The following is a 20,512-nucleotide window of genomic DNA, read 5'->3' on the forward strand; positions in this document are numbered from 1 at the left end:
GCATCCGATGAAGTGCGCTGTAGCTCACGAAAGCTTATGCTCTAATAAATTGGTTAGTCTCTAAGGTGCCACAAGTCCTCCTTTTCTTTTCACTTCTGAAAGGTTGCCGACCCCCGGTCTAGAGTATATATGCATGTGCATGCATTGTCAGCCGGCTGAAAACTACAACAAAATCCAGGGGAAGATGCTTCCAAAACTGCCGCAGAATAAAACTCAAACCCACCTCTCTCCCATAACTCAGCTGGGAGGTCTGAAAACACGCCTGAGACCCCTTTGCTCCCTGTCTGTAAGAAACCCATGGCAGCCCGAGGCTACAGGGTCCCTCCCCCAATGGACTACAACTCCCAGCCTGCACCAACCGGAGAGCGCATGCCCAGTGGAGGTCCGTTTGAGTGGCAAGTTGTTTGTTACATTGTAACACCAGCTGCTTTCTGCACTCTGGAGCTTCTGCTGCCTCTGAGCTCCTTTAACTCCTTTTGCCTCTGTTCCTTTGCTTAGCCTCCCCCTCGCCCCGTCTTCTCTTGCTTTAAACCTCTCTCTAACTTTCACCTCGGTTTCCCCCCCCACCCCCGCCCCCGCTCCCTCTCCCTCTCCCTCCTCTTTCCTGGAGTCTTAAAGGGGGAGAAGAAAATTAATCATAAAAACCTCCCATTTAAAAAAAATTATTAATAATAATAATAAAAACCTGGACCCAGGCACAGATGAACTACAAATGAGAAAAAGGAAAAGATGGAGCTCCACATTTTAGAGCACCGGCTCAAAGTAGCCAGCATAGCCAAGGAGAGCATCCAGTTGTTTACCTATGGATTAATCAAACTTGCTTTCCTTTCCTCCAAGACCAGGTAAGTGCCAGCCACATAAATAAGGGGAGCAACATGAAAGACAAAAAGAGGCCGCAAGTGAGATCCGATTCCCTTGGCTAATTCCATTGCAGGAGCTAGGATAGCGATGGGGGGGGGGGGGCGGAACCAACTTCGTTCCTTGGCATATATTTCTTCGTTGTCTCCAAACGTTGGGGGAGGGAGGGTGGTTTTTATTTCTTTTGTTTATTTGCTTTTTTTTTTTTTAATATTTTTGTTTTAAGAAAACCTCCATCTGTGTTCCCTTGTTTTGCTGTTCTGTGCTTTTAACATGCATATGTCGCCGGGGAGCTGCTCCTTGTAAATGAATGGATGAATGAAAACAGGTGTGGGGAATGTGCAGGGGGGTGAGGGGAAGCCATGGAAAGTTTGTTTTTTAATTTAAAGAAAAGTAAATAAATAAAAAGGCGATCGGTCTGGACAACAAAGACGAGAGCAGAAGCAGCAGGAGGAGGAGTGGTGTGGTTCCCCCAACCCCCAGCACTTATTTAAAACAAACACCCCTTACACGATTTGCTCTTTTAAGGGTGTTTTTTAAATGCCGAGTACTCTGGAGTAAGGAGGGATTGAAGTGCATGCATTGTTGCAATATTACACTCTTGTATTTTATTTATTTATTTATTAAGCGTTGTGGTTTGTGAGAGGTATCAGAAGGGGAAAAGAATGCAGTGGCAGGCAGTGTGTGAGAATATTTTTTTTATTATTATTTTGGCCAGTATGTAAAAATACATGTGTATTCTGCCAAGGCATCTCAAAGGAAAAACAGTTTGAATTGCAAATACATACTATAGCTATATAAAAATCTAGTCAGGTTGTTGACTTTTGTTGGTTTACGTGGATAGAGTGAGAGGTAAATAATCCAAACTCTTTTTTGGTTTTCTGAGCCTGATAATTTGTGTTTCACTTTTCTTCACTGAATCATCCCAAATAGCATTTATGTTTAAAGACAGGGGACTTTTGCAGGCAAGAGGAGAGAGAATGTTAGCATTATTTTTCTAAATGGTTTCATTCCATTCCGTAATTCAATCTGCTCTCTTCAATAATGCTTACGGATGAATGGACCTGTTTGTGGTGTAATTTGATTGCAGTCCCTTATCTCTTACAGTTAAACTTCTTGCATTGAAATTTCACTCTGATTTGTGGCTCATTCCAGTTGGCTCAACACTGGCATTGTTTGCAGTGTAATATATATGAGCACCTTGTTTACTGCAGCCTCTGAATACTCAATAGGGTATTAAAGGCTTAAATCTTAAATGTCTTTTTTAATGTACGGTTTCATTACTAATTAAAAGTGACTGCTAACCTTTGTTCCATTTAATTGCTAATCAAGTCACTTTGTTTTCTGATGCTTCATGTCAGCATTAAAGTCTTCCATTGTTGTATGCAGTGTTGTAACCCTGTTAGTCCCAGATATTAGAGAGACAAGGTGGGTGAGGTATTAATATTATTATTAATCTTTTATGTTATGTTAAAGTCCACGTTTTGAATCTTTAAATCTGTGGCTCCTAACAAACAGATTATTTTTCAAGTTCAAGAATTGTCCAGTTGTCTTCCAGCTTAAAGTTGCATTTCTTGTCCATAAAATTGGGCAACCATGAATAGAGTTAGGGTTGCAATATGTTATCTCTTGCGTTTGTGTGCAGTACTTTATCTTGCATTTTGGGTAGTACTTTATCTACCTTCAGGTTTCATGCTGCCACCCATCACTGTGGTTTCGGAGTGCCTTCCACATAGAATTAGAAGCAATAGCAAATTTCCTAAGAATCCTCGTGGAGTCTCTGGCACTTCTCCCTTTTCAGGGTCAAAACTCTGCTTGGGGAGGATTTTATGCTTTGTTTTTTAAAATATTTTATTCAGTCCCTCTTTTTTTTTTAAAAGAATATATATATATGAATATGTTTCTCTTGGTAGGGATTTAGGGATAGAAGGTGGCAAAGTGTAGTGTCATCCTTCTGGTGACGCACTCCTTAAGTAGTGTTTTCTGTGTATAGTGTTACCATACTTCACAGGTGCTTAGGAAACCAAGGTCCTTGCCCCAAGGAGCTTCTGTTCCGATGGAGGTAGCACGCACAATGAAATCAGGGATGAAAGTGGGAGCAGATAACTGGGTTGATTTATTAACACACTTCCTCCCCCTCCCCCGTTCTGTTCTTCTTTAAAGTGAACATGACGGTGGCTTGATGATCATGAGCCCAAAGCTCTTTACTTACTCACAGGACAGAGTTCTGACTAGTGTTACGTGAACCTCAGTTTGGAGTGACCAATCCGGAGGATGAGTAGGGAATTGAACCTCCACAACCATTAAACCTTTGTGCAGAGATATTAAAGGTGCCAGTTGCAATGGTAGCCTTTGCTATCTGTGTAGGTGTCCAGTGAGACCTCAGCGTGAGTCTTCCCCTGTGTTGCCATACTGTCTTTAAGCGGTGATGACTTTGGTACACATTGGTCTGGGATGGATTTGAGCCAGGGACCTAGTAGTGAAATGATCAATATCCTGAGATCAGTAGTTCTGAGCTCTTCAGACTCACTCTCACAGTTAGATTCTCATTCTGGGGGAAGATGAGTGAACGTGTGGTGAATTCTGTGATGAAGCATACATCTGACCCTGTGAAATCCTTCCATTGTTTCAGGGGAATGGTTGGAACAATTTATGAATAGCATAATTTTTTTGGCAGGGGGGAAGAGGGAGAGAGTAGGCCACATCTCTCCTAAAAAGATCCCTCCATTTAGCTGGCCTTTTGCCATTTGTAGCCCACCCCAGCTCTCAGGCCTGCATTCATTATTCTTTTACTTGAGCTCACATTACAATAAACACGTTTATTTTTAAAAAGAAGTAACCGTGGAAGTAATCTTATGGCCATGAGTAAGAAGGTAGTTAATAAAATGAAAGGGTGAGACCCAGGCCAAACGTGGGATGAACTGAGGCAGGCCTTAAAAAAATTACAAGTTGTGTTTTAAAATTAGCAAATGTTAATTTTGAAATGGCAGATGGGCAAAGGGTAAATAACAGAGCTCTCAGATAAAATACGCTGTGAAAATATATCTATGAGCCAGGTCCTCATCTGATGTTAATCTCTTTAGGCCTACTGTCTTCAGTGGAGCTACACTGAAATATGAGACACATTCTTAACTGGTGTAAATCAGTGACACTCCAGAGAAGTTGGTAGACTTACAGGGATTCATACCAGATGAAGATCTGGATCATGTATTTCTAATGGCACAGTTGAGGTCTGCACATACCAAAACTGAGATCAACATAATTTTCCTGCTGTTACCTTTGTTGTTCCCCCATTGTTTGCTGCTCTATTTTTTGCATCATGTCTAGGCTTGAAAGAATTAATTTTTTTGTTGGTAAACATTATTGTCTGCAAAGCACCGTGCACATTTAGCTGTGTGGTGTGGAATAAAGAACAGCTTCCATTCCACCAGCACCAAATACCCCCCAACCTCATCTCCCATTCCTGCTGCGGTGGTAAAAATTAAATTGCTTCTTACAAAGAGGTGATGCACCACAAGTGATCTATAGGAGGGCTTTCAGTTTAATAATACCTATTCACTGGTTGATACGTTGCCCCGTTTGTCACCTTTGCTTACCTCCTGCTTCAAATGTTCTAATTACATCCTCCTTTCCTGTCCAGGAGTTAGAATCTAAATACACACTCTAAGCATTAGCTAGGAAGGTAACAGAGAGAAGGAAGGCAGAGGTATCTTGTCTTTTGAATGAGTGTAAAAATACAGTCACAGAGTTGAGTTTGAGTCGTGTGAGACATCTGGGGGTGAGGGCGGTGGTGGTGGATGTCTCCCAAACCTTTTGAGAAAAGATTCATCCTGGAATCATGATAATTAGTCTGTTTATAAGTCCCTCCCTTCTTATCATTCATGATCCAATCCAATTTTATAATGTCTTAAGAGTTTATATATGTGTGTGTGTGTGTAGTGTACATATGTGTGTCTTTTATCGTTTATTGCTCTTGATATTTGTGGCTTCTGAACAGGTTTCAAACTATCAACTTTCAGGGGTCAATAGGTCAACATGTACCACATCCCTTCTGAGTTCTCAAACAGCTAATTAAAAAGATAATTCATGGGTGCTGGTTTTTCAAGAGGGGTGAAGTAAGCATCAGATGATCTTTAACCTTGCCAAACCCCTCATCTGAGATACTGGCCATGCAAGACCATGTGACAGCTCCCAAATGCAAAATCAAGAGCGACCAGAAGAAAAATGAGTTTGAGATGAGGTAGGTAATATTGATGGGATTAATCTATTAAGTCTCTGTAAAGATTTCTAAACCGATCAGTTGCCTGATTTTCTGCTGCCAAGGTTTAGTAGTAAAGAGTGAAATAAACCAGTGTGTGGGTCCAATTTGGGGCTAGAATAACATTACTTTATAATCAGGGTGAAGTTGAAAGGTATTGACTTGGGGTGGAGGGTATGTTTACAAACCAAAAGATGTATTGATTTATTTTGGGTTTTTTGTTTTTAAACTTTGGCTACTCAAAATGTAAAAAGGAGACAAGTACAACAAACTACATATGTGTCTAAATTGGTTTCTCATTGGGGAAACTAAATAGAGGGAGCTTTTTAGAAGAGATGTGAGTTTATTCTTTGAGCCAATCTTAATAGGCCTGCAAATGAACAATTTATTGGTGCTTTTGAATATAAATGTCTTTTCTTTGCACTATCACTTGTTTTCTCATAAATGTCTTGGCTGGAGATAATTTAATGGAAGATGGTTTAACACTCTAAGTTTCAGATCTTGTGATAGCGTGAAGAATATCTTAAAATGTATCCAGTTATGTCATGTGGGGGAACACTACAGCATGTTCTAGATGTTAGGAACAGGTATTCAGGAGATCTGTGGTCCATTTCCAAATCTGCCATTTTGTAACCCTGGGAAAGTCACCCTCTTATGTCGGATTCCATGTTGCGAGATAGTGTCCAACTTTTGTCAAATGATCAGAGATCTTCAATCCAAAGGCAAGTTCTTACTGCTACTCAATGACTCTTATTTCCAGTTCCATAATTCTGTAGGTTCTAGAGCAGTGGTTTTCAAACTTTTGTATTGGTGATCCCTTTCACATACCAAGCCTCTGAGTGCCACCTCCCCCCCATAAATTTAAAAACACTTTTTAAATAAGTTTAACACCATTATAAATGCTGGAGGAAAAGCATGGTTTGTGGTGGAGTCTGACAGCTTGCGACACCCCACTCCCTCACCCCCATGTCATAACCTCGTGACCCCCTGAGGGGTCCCAACCCCCAGTTTGAGAACCCATGTTCTAGGGGGTCACCAAAAGGCTTTTACAGATAAGAGAGTACATTTAATCCCAAAACATTGGGAGCGGGTTGGGCTTGTTTGGGTTCTCCCTCCGCCCAGCGCCCCCCAGTGAATATTGGTATGGAGGAGATTTTTCAAGGACCTATGTGCCTTCATTGTATTGTAAACCTGCATGTGACATCAAAAATGTAAGGACTATGAATTATCAGTCTAATCTATCTCCTGCACTATCTACTATGACCACACATTGTTGAGGCATGGCGGTGGTAGCTAGATTAGACATTAAAGGCTCATGGAGAATTGGCTTCTTTTCTCCTCCCGGTCCTCCCTAGTTCAGCGATTTTCCCCAAAGCCCTCCGCCATGTGCATCTGCATGCTCTGATTGCTGCCAAGAGCACTGGCTATGTACAGAACTGAACTTAGCTGGAGAGACTCTGCACCCACTACACTGCAGGCAAGTTTGGGGTGAGCAGGAGCAGAGAATGAATTTCATTTGGCCAGCTGGAGAACATGGCTCTGTAACTAGGAATAACAGCCATTTATGCTTGTGAAGGGTAAATTCCATCGAGAGCTCTTAGAGGAGATTATCCAGTGTTTATAATCTTAGGACCTTGGAGATAGCAGGTTTCCTCCCGGCTGATCTGGTCTTCTTTTAATAATTTATCTACAAACATTGTTTCTCATCCACCTCCCTTCCTCTATTCTTCTGACATATTGCCAGCGTGTCATTGTTTGTTTGTTACCATTGCCTGAAGCCTTGACCTATGAATCCTGTCAGACCTTGCAAGTTAAGCCATGTAAGAAGGTCATGTCTATACTAGAGAGGTTTCAGCGGCGCAGCTGCACGATCTTGTGTGCAGCCACTCTGTGCTGACAGGAGAGAGGTCTCCCATCAACATAATTAAACCACCACCGAGTGGCAGGAGAAGCTCTGTGTACAGTGGCACTTACGCCGGTGCTTGCGGGAGGAGTTTTTTCACACCCCCAAATGACATAAGTTTTGCCAATGTAAGTGGTAGTGTAGACATGGCCTAAGAAGTTGGGAGGAACACTTAGCTGGAACCTGGATGGAATTCAGTTGAAACATTCAAATCCCCAGCTTTGTGCCATGAAGCATTGTGTTGCTGGAGGGAGATGCTGTCTTCCAGGCATCAAGTAAAACTGAGGTTCTCACCAATCTTTGTCATTGACTAGGGCTGTTAAACCCAGGCTTCTCTCTAGATTTGAATTTGGACAATTACCTTCTGACCATCTAAATTCCCGCTGTCGTTTCAAATGAATCTGGTATTTTTCCACACTTTCTATCCGAAACGGTTTGCATTGCCACAGCTGCTGCTTTGCATCACTGCATTTCCTTGGTGTGTGAGATGCAAGATTAGTAGGGTAAGTTAAATGCCCAGTGATGTGTGAACCCTACCTACCTCATTCAAATATTCTTAGGCTTAATGTTTGTTCAACGCTTGGAAGTGTTCAGATGGACGATGGTGAGTTTGGAAATGAAAAATGTGATCTTTTCTGATTTCTAGCTGCTCCCTCTGCTGGTTGGATGTCTGAATCTTCAGCAACAGAACAACAATATTGTATAACGTATCATGGACTGAATAGAGACACTGGATTTATGACTTATTACAACAATCTGTAAACCCCTAACAACCCCTTCTTCCAGCTGCTCCCTCCCGTTTCCTTTCCTTCCTATGACTGGAGGGATGTTAACAGGCCACTTCACCTTGAATTGTCCTTTGGAATGTATGTTAACTATTTATGCTAAACAGTCTGTTCCACCTCATATTTAGCAGTGATGTTCTGGGTTAAGCCGTGTCTACATATACAGTGCTGAAGCATACAGTTATGCCACTGCAACGCATCTGGTGCAGACACTTGGTAACGATGGGAGAGAGCTCGCTCCCGTCAGCATAATAAAATCACCCCAGCAAGTGGCATAAGCTATGTCTGCGAGAGAAGCTCACCTGCTGACATAACACTGTGCCCATGACTGCCTATATCGGTGTAATTTACGTTGCTCAAGGGGTGGTGGAATATTCACACTCTTGAATGACATAAGTTTTGCCGACATAGGCGGTAATGTAGACATGGCCTTACTTTCCCAGACTGGAAGAAGAGCTGGGTGTAAGCTCGAAAGCGTGTCTCTCTCACCAGCAGAAGTTGGTCCAATAAAGATATTATCTCACCCACCATGTCTGTCTTACATGAACTGTGACTGTTGTGTTTTTATGATGACTTCTTAGTGACAATGTTGTCAAGTTGTTTATTGACACAGTTTTTAGAATCAATAGGCTATTCCCTCAATGTATATATAGTTTAGATTAGGTCCAGTTTTTAAGGTCTAGACCTATTTGACAATACCCCATTTCCATTTTATAAAAATATAAACCATTCTATTTTTTACAGTGGAATTATCTGCTGGGCATACTAATACATTTATTTATTTAATACATCATTTCCTGCTAATCTCGCATGCCTCAGTGTTACTGTTTTAATACCTTTGGACAAGCATTGCCGTTTCTTTTTTCAGAGGAAACACAGTACGGATTTGTTCTTTTGTTTATTGCCAACATTAGTAAACTCCGTCTCTGATCTGCTGATAATTGAATGCTGGTAAAGGAAGAATTACACAACAAGAATGTTAGTGAGGAAATAACTCTATTCATTTCAGTTTAAAATCAGCAGAGCTAAGCTTGTAAGTAGCAGTTGTCATTTTTAAGTAGAAAGATCTTTCTTTTCCAGAGCTCAACTTGCTTTTGTGTAACTAATTAGAAGATATAGTTATTAAGAGAGAAAACAATTAACAAACAAACATGTTTCATTATAGCATAAAGGCACTAAAGATTGTTCGGTTGCGAAAGAGATCTTACCAATTTCCCATTCGTTCCAGACCTTCTATACAAAACTTACTGTACTGGCCATTGCAACTGGACTCTAAGTTCACTTTTGAGGTTTTATGTATAATAAACATCTTGTACTGCTTGATATAAAGCTTTATTCTGCCATCTAAATAAAGCCATTAATGCCTTACAGGCCAGAATTCACTTCCTCACTTTCATCTGTTAAATATATGTAACTAAAGATTAAATGAAAGCTTACAGTTTAGCAGTCCATCTTAGAAGGCTTGTGCTGGTAATGTTGAGGTGTCAAAAGTGCTGTTTAGCTCAAGCTGGCAGAATCTAGAAATGATGAAGTCTAGATTTATGCAGTAGTCAAACTATTTGCAATCATTTTGGGGGTGTCTTTGGTGAACTACACTTACTGTATTATAGACATCTCTAAAAAGAAAAGGAGTACTTGTGGCACCTTAGAGACTAACAAATTTATTTGAACATAAGCTTTCGTGAGCTACAGCTCACTTTATTGGATGCATCTCTAAGGACCTGCTTGTTTTGATGGACAGAAAGCTGGCGTGTTTCAATCATGACAGACCAATTGAGTAAGCTAAACATGGCTGCAAAGCCTCATTTAAGATGCAGACTAACCTAATACACTATAACTACAGGGAGATGTCAGGTGGGACTGAGCAATTGCAGACTGTCATTGTCAGTGAACTCCACAATCAATCTGTACTGAGGTGTCAAGGAAGATAGGAAAAAGCTGCTTATATAAGTGTAGATTTGTGTTTGGTTTTTTTAATAAATGTGATTCCAAATGCATTGTGGGTGTTTTTCTCATTGTTGCAAAGTTTGGGCACCTCTGCTAGAGATTTAATGGTGTATCCAAAACAGTGCCAGCTAAGTTGTCATAAAATGTAGCTTTAAAGTCTTCCTTATGAAGTATTGAAATAGGTGGGTTGATTTAAAAAAAAAATTGATTTACTTGCTCACAGTGGAATTTCTGAACCTAGAGGTTCTTGCTGGTTCTGGCAGGCTGGGGATTCACAGGTATTAGTACTAAAAATAGGAATGTTTACAAGCTGGGAGGTGGGTAAGCCAGTTAAAACTCGGGTGTGGTTGTCTGTCTCCGAATGTAACAAGTCATAAAGAATGTATTGGCTTTATAAAACTGTATCTGGGACAACGTCACTGTCTTTTCTGCCCCAGGGTTTTTCAAAATAGCACCATGTTGCAAAGGATCTTGGCAATGTTATACGCTGGTCACAGCAACACCTGAATATTCCTTCCAGTTGTAGGTGAAGGAAGGACAGCCCATTAGTCAGGGTATCAACTTAGAACTCGGGAGATCCAGCTTCAGTTTCCTACTCTGCCACAGACCTCTGTGTGACCTTGGGCCTATGGGGAGGGGGCCATATGAATATTTAAGGTAGAGAGATACTCCTATCCCCTGGTCTCATTCACAGGCCAGACCGTGTCTTAAACAGCGTTTCTGGATCGCTCATGTGTGCTCCCCTAGGCATGGTATGAAGTTGTGCACACTTATTTATTTCTCTACTAAAGTTGTACATGGTTGTACTGTGGGTGAGAGTTAGAGGCAAGGCCTTTAAAAATACGTATTTAGCTGTCTATGGACCAAAGAAAGATACATTGAGACATCAATTTATTTTGTACTGGTATTTTTAGGAGGGCCTAAATTTGGGGGCAAAAGTTAGCAGTATCAGCAGAGGCTGAAAATGCTTCCCTGTGAATAAAATGAACACATTCTTCTGGGTTTCTGCAGTGCAGTGTGGAGTTGGGATTAACTACATTGTGTGTAGGAAGATGCTAGTTAGTAATGGGATAGAACAATGAGAATCCTGATGACCATCTACCTGCAAAGACAGTGCATGATTCCCATAACAAAGGATGTATCAGAGAGGCGTAGTAATTCACCAAGTGTTGTTGAGTTTCGTTGAATCTATACTTACACCTTTTTGTATGATGTAGGAAATATTTTTTTCTTTTCGCTTTGTGTCTGACTGACATGCAGATGTCATAATATTCTGATGGCTTGATGACTGCCATGAACAAATCTCTCTGTAAGTACTGAGCAGAGTCATATCAATTGACTGCCGAGGAGGTTAGAGAGAATGTGGGTTGACCTGGCACCTGACTTGATTGTTTCTCTGGAAAACACAGAGTGACGAGGTACAAGCTTAGACAAGTCGATCAGCATAAATGTCTCAGAACCACTTGGGAGTCTCACTCAGGTCTTTGACAGTGAATCCCGTAGTGGAATCGTGATGCCTTGGGATCTAGTGCTATTGTATCAGCTTCTGGTCTGGAGTCAGACCTCTTCAATACAAAATGCTATTCAAAAAAGTAGAAGTAAACTTCTGTGTAACTTTGAGCTGTGTGTGGTTCTGTGTTATCACACAGGCATGTTGAGATGTTCTTGATATCACTGGATGATATCCTCGCAGTTTGTTTCACTTGGTATTACTTTCCATCCAGTATCATTAAGTATGGCTGTTAATCTCCATTAACAAATGGAAAAATATTTTCCAGCTGAGATTACACAACTTCACCATTGACATTGGAGATGGAAGCTCAAAGAAAGGCTGGAGTTATAAGAATGGGGAGGGGAAGCTGCCTTCTTCCTAGTTTCTTGGGCCTTTGAGTTTCCTTATGATAATTTTGCATGACCCTAGTTCCTAAGCTTGTAAAAACTAGCATATGCTGCAGAGCATTTTCAAGGCTGCTATCTTAAACTAGAGCCCAGCTCAGGCTCTAGCTTCTCATGCATTGGACTAGTATAAAGGAGCTTTGGGTCAGAGCTCTGGTGCAGAGAATCTGTGTCTGGTCTGTTTCGGTACCTGTGAAATGGGGGTAAATGTTATCTCCATCTCACTCGTATTGTGCAGATTGATTATTTACCACTTGGAAAGGTTCTATACTTGTGTTTATCTTCCCGCAGTTGACTACAACATTAGCCAAACTAACTAGTTAACCCTTCCTTGGAAGTTTTATTTATGTATTTGATGAAATTTGGCAGCAAATGTTACATCTGCACTACATCCTATTCTATTTTAGATTGGCTCTGTGGCGGTACGCCCATCAGTGATAATTATCCTAGATACTGTTAACTTGGTTTGCATAGAGACTGGGAGTGGCTGGGTCATTACACCTATTGAATCTATTTCCCTAAGTTGAGTATCCTCTCACCTTCTTGTCAACTGTCTAAATGGGCCATCTTGATTATCGCTACAAAAGTTATTTTCTCCAGCTCACAATAGCTCATCTTAATTAATTAGCCTCTTACAGTTTGTATGGCAACTTCCACCTTCTCTGCGTGTGTGTGTGTGTGTGTATATATATATATATATATACACACACACATATATCTTCGTACTATGTGTTCCATTCTATGCATCCGATGAAGTGGGCTGTAGCCCATGAAAGCTTATGCTCTAATAAATTTGTTCGTCTCTAAGGTGCCACAAGTACTCCTGTTCTTTTTGCGGATACAGACTAACACGGCTGCTACTCTGAAACCTAAAATTATCCTTTGGTTAATGCAGACTTCTTGAAACCCTACTGTGATGAAACCACACTTCACAGAGAATGCTCTCCTTAGTTTTCCTATTGAAAACAAGCTACTCCATGTTCACATGTTTCTGGGTGGTTATTGTACTCCTTATATAAGCATTCAGTCTCCTTATAGTGAATCACAAGCTAAATAGGCGTTGTCAATGTAACACTGTTGCAAAAAAAAGCAAATCACATTCGGGGATGTATCAGCAGGAGTGTTGTAAACAAGAGATGAGATAATTCTTCCACTCTACTCCGCACTGATTAAGCCTCAAGTGGACTATTGTGTTTAGTTCTGGGCACCAGATTTCAGCAAAGATGTGGACAAATTTGGAGAAAGTCCAGAGAAGAGCAACAAAAATGATTAAAGGTCTAGAAAACGTGAGCTATGAGGGAAGATTGAAAAAACTGGGTTTGTTTAGTCTGGAGAAGAGAAGACTGAGAGGGGACATAACAGTTTTCAGGTACATAAAAGGTTGTTACAAGGAGGAAGGTGATTTTTTTTTTCTCCATAACCTCTGAGGATAGGACAAGAAGCATTGGGCTTAAATTACAGCAAGGGCAGTTTAGGCTGGACCTTAAGAAAAACTTCCTAACTGTCAGGGTGGTTAAGCACTAGAACAAATTACCTACAGAAGTTGTGGAACCTCCGTCATTGGGCGTTTTTACGAACAGGGTAGACAAACACCTGTCAGGGATGGTCTAGTTATTACTTAATCCTGCCTTGAGTGCAAGGGACTGCACTAGAAATTGGTGTTTTCCCACACAGCCGGTCCGTGAGATCACCCTGACAGTTTAGGAAGGCAGCAAGCCTGGTATCGAAAAGGTTGAGAAACACTGGTCTTGATGATCTGTTGAGGTCTCTTCCGGTTCTGCGCTTCTGTGATTCTGTGGCAGGGAAAGCCTTGTGCCAAACAAAGGATAAGAGTCTTTAAGGAAAGGGTTTGAATATAGTTGTCACCCTACAAATCAGTAGTTCTGAAGCTGTCACTGCTCAATAAAACTCTACTTGTGTCCCCTTTGTGCGATTCTTGGAAAGGGGCCTGGAATGAATGACGCACGAGTCTTCCAGCCCTACGATTTAGGAATTCATGTTGGTTCATTAAAGGCCTGAGTCTGTGCACATTGGAAAGACTCCTGTTAATTTTGATGGAGGTCAGATCCATCCATTAGACAATAATTTAAATATGAAAAGGTCCCCAAATTATATGATCAGTGATGGATCGCTTATTACTGGATTTTAATGGTCCCATGAAGCAAAGTGGATATTTGAATGGGCTTCAAATTGTTATTGTGATCAATGGCCTTTAGAAAAAGGCTATTAAATAAGGCCATGGTTCGGAAAAATAGTGCAAAAGGCAAGGCATAAATGCAGAACACTGTGCATGGTGTGTGTGTACATATTTGAGCACATGCTTTAACTTTGATTTTTCCTCATTGTTTATAGTATTTGAGGTGTTAAACCACAGTGTCCTTGGCTGTTAATCCACATTTGACAATGTTCCATGGCACAACATCACTATTCATCTCCTTTCCAGTTAAATCATTCCCAGTGATTAAAACAGCACCGTAATGTTCTTTTTTTAAACTCTACTAAAATGCTAAGTGGGTTTCTAGATGTTCACAGTTATTAGCTGATCTAGGCTACAGACTTTTTCACGTGTGTGGCTGATTAGGTTCTACCACATGTGATGATGGAGGCCGTGCTTTGCTAGAACGGTATGAGGGATGCTTTCTTGACACCTACCTACATACCTGGCTCATCAGTGTTACTAGTATAATGATTTGAGTATTGCATTTCTTCACTACTTTCTTTTTAAAAATATCCAATAGAGACAAATAGGTTTTCTTTCTCTTTTAAGATTGCAATATTTGGCAAATTCACCAAGAGGGCTACAAATGTTCCTGGACTCAAAATACACTGGATCAGTACTTTGTGTTCAAACACAATGAGAAAAAAAAACAAACTCTTGATTATATATTCTGTGCAGGACCAACATAGGGAAAAGGACAATGAAAGGATTTCATGGTGCTACTTAAATGACCCTTGTACAAAATAAAGTTTTTAAAATGCGCTTTAAGCACTTATCAAATCTTTAGTGGGAAGAAAACCTGGTATTGATAACATTTTAATGTTCATTTTATGTCAAACTAACTGAGGCATAAGGCAAAATTTTCAAAAACAACCAGGTCCCATTTCAAAAAGACACTTGGACACTTGACCCTAAGACTCCTTGAAAGCCAGTGGGACTTAGGCTCCCGTCTGCCTGTCACTTTTGAAGAATGGACTTAGACTCCTAAATCAGTTAGGTGTGTTTGCCTGCTGGCTAAAGAATACCTCTCAACCTGCAACATGCAATGCAATGAATGATGAAGACCCGGAATGAGGGACACTCACACAGTCATCGATGAAGGAAACTGCAAAGATGATATTTATGCAGCCTCTGGTAGGAGTAACTTAAAGTGGCTGGAAAGCTTTATTTCAGTTTTTTAAATAATAATGCTTTTAAACCTATGTGTGTGTACAGAATCTCTGCCATGAGACCCTGATTGAGGCCTCTGGTTACTACTACCGTATACAGTAATAAACATACGCACTTCTCTGCCTGCCCCACCTCTTTGAGGATCTCATGGTACATCAAAAATATGTGTTTCACTGCGCCTCTGAGAGGTAAGGAAGTACTGATGTCTTTTACATATGAGGAAACTGAGGCGGGTCATTGAGAGCTTGGGCAAGTCAGAACAACTCTGTGGTAGAGACAGGAATAGAACAGAGTTGTCCTGTCTTCAACTCCTACGATTTCTCCAACAGAATGTTCTCTTTTGTTCTGTGTGTGGGGGGGGGCAGCCTCTCTGCTGTACCAACCATCTGAGGTTCTAATGCCAGCCTTTTTTTGTCCCCTTTCACATTCCCAGCTCTTCCAGTTTCATTAGTGGTGAAGTACTTCTTCTTTGCTTGTGCCTTGAGAGATACTCAAGTAGAGTTGAAAGATGTTGCTAGAAACCCAAATGGACAACAGAAACCTTCCCAAAAGTCATAAAAAACAGAGCTACAAATACGCCCATGCAGTATGTGTCATTCCAAAGCCAGAATGCTCTTGAAATGGAAATTGACTCAGCTAGAAATGAGATGTGGTGACCAATGACAAACAAAAACATGTGTTTGTAGGGGTGCTAATGGCTGCGCTTCAGGACAGAGAATGTTTCATTTACCAATACCAGATGGCAGCTGCCATCACATGGACTGAATATGAAGAACACATTTTCAGGCTGCCTTATATAAAATGCTATTAAGACTGTAACGCTCAGAACAATAACAGAATACTGAGCTGCCAGCAGGGAGTCTCCAAGTGGACAAGTGTAATCATGCACTGCTCAGCTTTCAAAGGAAATTGCAGTTAGTACATTTGACTTGCTCATAATAGTGATGCATTGTTTAGCCTAATAACGAAGCAGCTCTCCAGGACCTGGCTGCTCACACTGCCATCTCACACTGCTAATCATTTTGTTCTCGTCATCCCAGAGATGAACTAATCACCTGCCACATCACCTTGTCAAACTGGCAGGTTGAGTGCACTGTAATTTTTTTTCTTAAACTAAAGAAACAGTGTTTCCACCCTTTTTTGATCAACTGGTTCATTTATACACCTTTTGTCCTATTGTGTGTGGCTTTGCACTAATGTGCAAAAATGTGTTTTTAATATAAAGTTTAATAAAAAGGACTCTTGTCAAATTTATTTTTTTCACAATGCACAAAATCTTTCTTAAATCACAGTTGCTTCTAATAGCCAGGTGGGATTGCAATAGGCATCTGTTTTCTTATGACTGTTTGTTTTCCCTCCATAACACATGGTTTTTTTAATTAACATTTCTGTGATGCTCGGTGTTGGATCTGGGCTCCTCTCAAACATTCGTGGATTTAATCTCACAGCACCCCTCTGACGCAGAGAAGAATTACTGTTGCTGTTATGTGCATGGGGAGCTTGGAAGCACAGGGAAAGTAAATGACTTGTCCACGGGCCCACCAAGAATCTGTAGCAGAATGAGGAACAGAACCAGGATATTCTGAGTTCCAGTCCAGTGCCTGATCTCCAAGGCCGTCCTTCCATGTTGTATGTACAGTGGCTCTTTATTGAAGGGCTGTTTGTGAGAGAGGGTGGCCAGCATTGAAAGAGAACTCAAGCATTTGTTGTGAGGGAAAGGCTCCAGCACCATATGAACGGGTTTTGTGCACACACAAAAAAGTGGGTGTGGGAGGAGAGTTGAACTTGTGATGCCTTGGAGCCACTGACCTTGATTCTTATTAATATTTGATCTTTTGTTAGCTGGTATGGATTTAAGCCAGGTGTACCTTATAGACATCTGCTGGCATTGCTGTGTTGGTGAGAGCTGTGGAAAGGTGTGATCCCTGACAGCTATCGCTGTGCTAATGGAAGTCTGCAGTGTAGATGCAGCTATACTGGCAAAGTTATTCTTTCATGTGTTTTGTTCCTAGGAGGTAGGTTAGCTATCCTGGTACGAAGCACAGCATTGTCGGCATAGCTCCATCATTACAAGGGGCGTTTTGCCAGTAGGGTACTGGTATTACTGTAGGGTTGACGTGCTCCTCGTGAAGACATGGCCTTTAATTCTCGCCCCACACCCTCCTCCTTTATGATCTTTCTGCATGGGAAGGAATGTTGTCTTCTGGCTAGAAGGGTGGTTCTCAATCAGTTACAACAGGGAATTAAAATAGGAATTCTGTTCCAAGGGTTCATTGCTTGACTCGCCATCCTAGCCTGATATGGCCAGGGACATGTGTAGTGAACATCTGACTATCATTGAGACATCTTTTCATATTGCATAAAAAGGTACAGTGTGTGTTTGACCATAGTATTTCCAAATAACAGAAGAAAATTTTATGGTCATGTCACACACGGACTGTGTTGTGTCCAGAGCTTAAAGTCATCTGCTGTTGCCAGCTAATGGCGTTACTCCTTTAGCTCTAATGGTAGAGGCCTGTGCTTCTGGTGCTAAAGACTTGAGGCCCAGTCTCTGCTGAGAAACCATGGAGGTCAGGTTCATTACAAAGTAGTATCTGAACTACTGTGTACTGCAGATGGGCAAGCTTCCAGCAGTGGGGCGCATGCAGCATCCTGAATAAGTAAGCTGTGCCCCAACTTTCATAAAAGGTGAAGAAATACCTGGAACTTTCATCATCCTGTAAAACAGTCAATAGGTTTGTGATTTTTTTGTTGGAAAGTTCCATATCATCTCTCAAAAAGAGAGTTTTATTCTTTTAATATTTGTTTTACTTTTGAAACACATAAACACACAGTTTTCTACAGAGGTAGAGGATGTCAAGACACCAGATGATGATAGGACCCAGACCCCAAGGGTTAAATCAGTTAATTATCATTTCTTGGCACTGATCAGAAATAAGGTTCCAAGTGAAAATAGTGATCAACACTCTCTGAATGGGTGAGTTACAGGTTAGAGTGTGGTCACACCAAGGAGTTCTAATTGTATAACTGCTCATATTGAAACATTACCAATTTATTTTAGCCTGTGGCCACAGCTTCAAGCTTATGCTAACTTCCAGAGAAGTCACCTGTCTTATTTACCCTCTCTACGGAAACAGGACTGGCAATGTCAGAATAAACCCAGCCATCAGGTCCCTAAATACCTGATGCTGAGTGCACTGAAGACTGTGGGAGTCTTTCCCTTGACTTCTGTGGGATGTAGATCAGGCTCTAAGTGTCAGTTTAGGTGGAACACTTTATTCACCCAAACTGGGCATTGATAGACTAGAGTTTTCTGGAAGAAAATGTTTTTGCTGAGAGCCACAACGTTAAGGTCCTTGGAACTGGTTTACATTGTGCTAGTTAGCACTGCTCCCAGCAAGTCGTTCAGCTGGCTCCAGAATTATTTCAAAACTTCATACACCGAGGGGTGGAGTAGGAAGATACTGGTAATCTGCAAAATGGTACAGAAGTTACTTGTCTCCTCGATGCTCTTCTGGCTCTGTTTGTAACTCTCTTTGTGGCTGCAGGATTGGATGTTCGTTCTCAGGCTATTTATACACTTAAAAGGCTCGAGTGGCATAGCTGCACCGCTGCAGCGCTTCAGTGTAGACACTCGCTGCAGCGCTAGGAAGGGATCTCCCATCCCTGTAGTTAATCCACTCCCCAAAAGGCACAGGCTGTCTACCTTGGGGGTTAGGTTGGCTTAACCATATCGCTCAGGTGTGTGGATTTTTCACACCCCTGAGTGACATAGCTGGATTGATCAAACTTTTCAGTGTAGAGAAGCCCTTAGGGTGTATTAATGAAATCACAACATCCATAGTGGAATTATGCCATATTTTCAGAGCACAGCTACCCACCGGTCTCTGAGACAGAGTGGTCTAAATACACAGATAGACTTCTTGGACTTGTATAGGCCAGATAAAAATGCTAGCAGTACCGGAGCATAGGAGTGCCTTTGATTGACTGTCCCAGTTAGCAATCTTTTTGGTCTCTGTTTAAGACTCTACTTCTCAGCACCCAGGTTAGTTATGCCTAAAGACATTTTGTTTTTAGTCATCACCCCCAGGTAGGGGGGCAGCATCTGTTGCCCAGCACCAGGAAGAGTCCACAGGGCTTCAGAACATCTCCAAAGGTGGAAGACAAAAGCAGTCATGCAACAGTCTGCTGCCACAGGAGGTAGGGAAGGGTAGGGTACTCTGAGGGGAGGGTTGGCGCCAACTGCAGAGCTAGTAACAGGCTTCAGGCGACGCAGCGTATGCATTGGCCAGTGGTATGGTGAAAGTGGGGGGAGATAACTCTTCGTTTTCAATCCACTGTTGGGTTTAGTTGGGGAAGTTTATTAGTCCGTGACCAGTTGTGGTCATGGTACTGTTGATTATCGTAAATTGTGTTTGTGTTTGATCAGGAAAGATCGTGCAGGTAAAAACAGCATGCTGTGATTATTTTCTTTTTCTACTCCTTATTTTATCATTTAGGAGGCACAGTCAATTCTTCTGTCAAGGTCAAATTACCTGGTGTTGGTATATTCCAGCTGGCACTGAAACAAGCTGATTGGCGTGATTTGAGCAGGGGTAATTCAAGGAAGAGGATTAAAGGAGCCTGGCTTGGTATCGGATGGTTTCGCCTGACAATGATGAGAGTAGGCCTGTCTTACAATTGGAAGAATCTTGGTCCCATTGAAATCAATGGAAGTTTTGCCATTGACTCAATTGGGGAAAAATGGGGTTGGCCTACTCTGTTGATTGTTCCATACATTATTTCTCCTACACGTAGCACACCTAGTCAAGTTATTTACGGCTTCCTCTTCAGGTAGGCCTAGTGGTTTGTGTGGGTGCCGCTTGTCAGTTAACTATTTCCAAAAGTACGAAAACGGAGATTAAAGATACACCATAGATTTGTGCATGGTATTGAAGCACTGTAGCAATTATAATTTGTTCGCTGCAGCATTATTAAGTGAAACTGAGATTTTGTTTTTTTCAGAGATCCACTGAAATGTGTTTTGCCTCCACTTTGCTCATCTTGGCAGTGATCAGCTCTGGAACCTTGATACTCTGTTAAATTTCTGATGAAAGAAAGCTTGTTTATGCCTTAGGGCCATTTTTAAAATGTATTTAGGTGGCTAGTGGGATTTCAAAAGCATCTAAGTACTTAAAACCCATTGAAATTAATGGCTGTTGGGCACCTAGGTGCTTTTGAAAATTCCACTAGGCACCTAAATACCTTCTAAAAATCTGGTCTTTATAACATGTCTACTATACTACTGAAAATTAGTTTTAGCCCAGGAGAAGAACGATGCTTTCCTTCTTCAATGCGTACATCATTGCTAATAAATTTACAGGGGAAAATCAGTACTGAGCGTATCTTCTAGATCTGCTAGCTTCCTAGGCCTGTGCTCAGTGAGTTCAGCTCAGGTAACAGCTCTACTAGGTGGGCTTCAGTATTTTTACTTGTAG

The 20,512-nt window shown here is 41.3% G+C and overlaps 1 protein-coding gene across 2 annotated transcripts in view; it reads left to right on the top strand.

Moving 5' to 3' along the window:
- Nucleotides 1–609: 609 nt before the first annotated feature.
- The window catches only part of CASTOR2 (cytosolic arginine sensor for mTORC1 subunit 2), a 158,718-nt gene continuing 138,815 nt past the window's right edge, over nucleotides 610–20,512 (top strand). Inside the window, exon 1 of one of the 2 annotated variants that reach the window (XM_084651101.1) lies at nucleotides 610–842. In XM_084651101.1, coding sequence (XP_084507227.1) covers nucleotides 730–842 — 113 coding nt within the window. In that variant the 5' untranslated portion in view covers nucleotides 610–729. Of the gene's footprint in view, nucleotides 843–1,157; nucleotides 1,187–20,512 lie in introns of those variants that run through there. The other variant, XM_084651102.1, reaches the window with a different exon arrangement.

Source organism: Lepidochelys olivacea, assembly GCF_965140295.1.
Source record: "Lepidochelys olivacea isolate rLepOli2 genome assembly, chromosome: 17".
In the NCBI taxonomy this organism is placed as follows: Eukaryota; Metazoa; Chordata; order Testudines; family Cheloniidae; genus Lepidochelys; species Lepidochelys olivacea.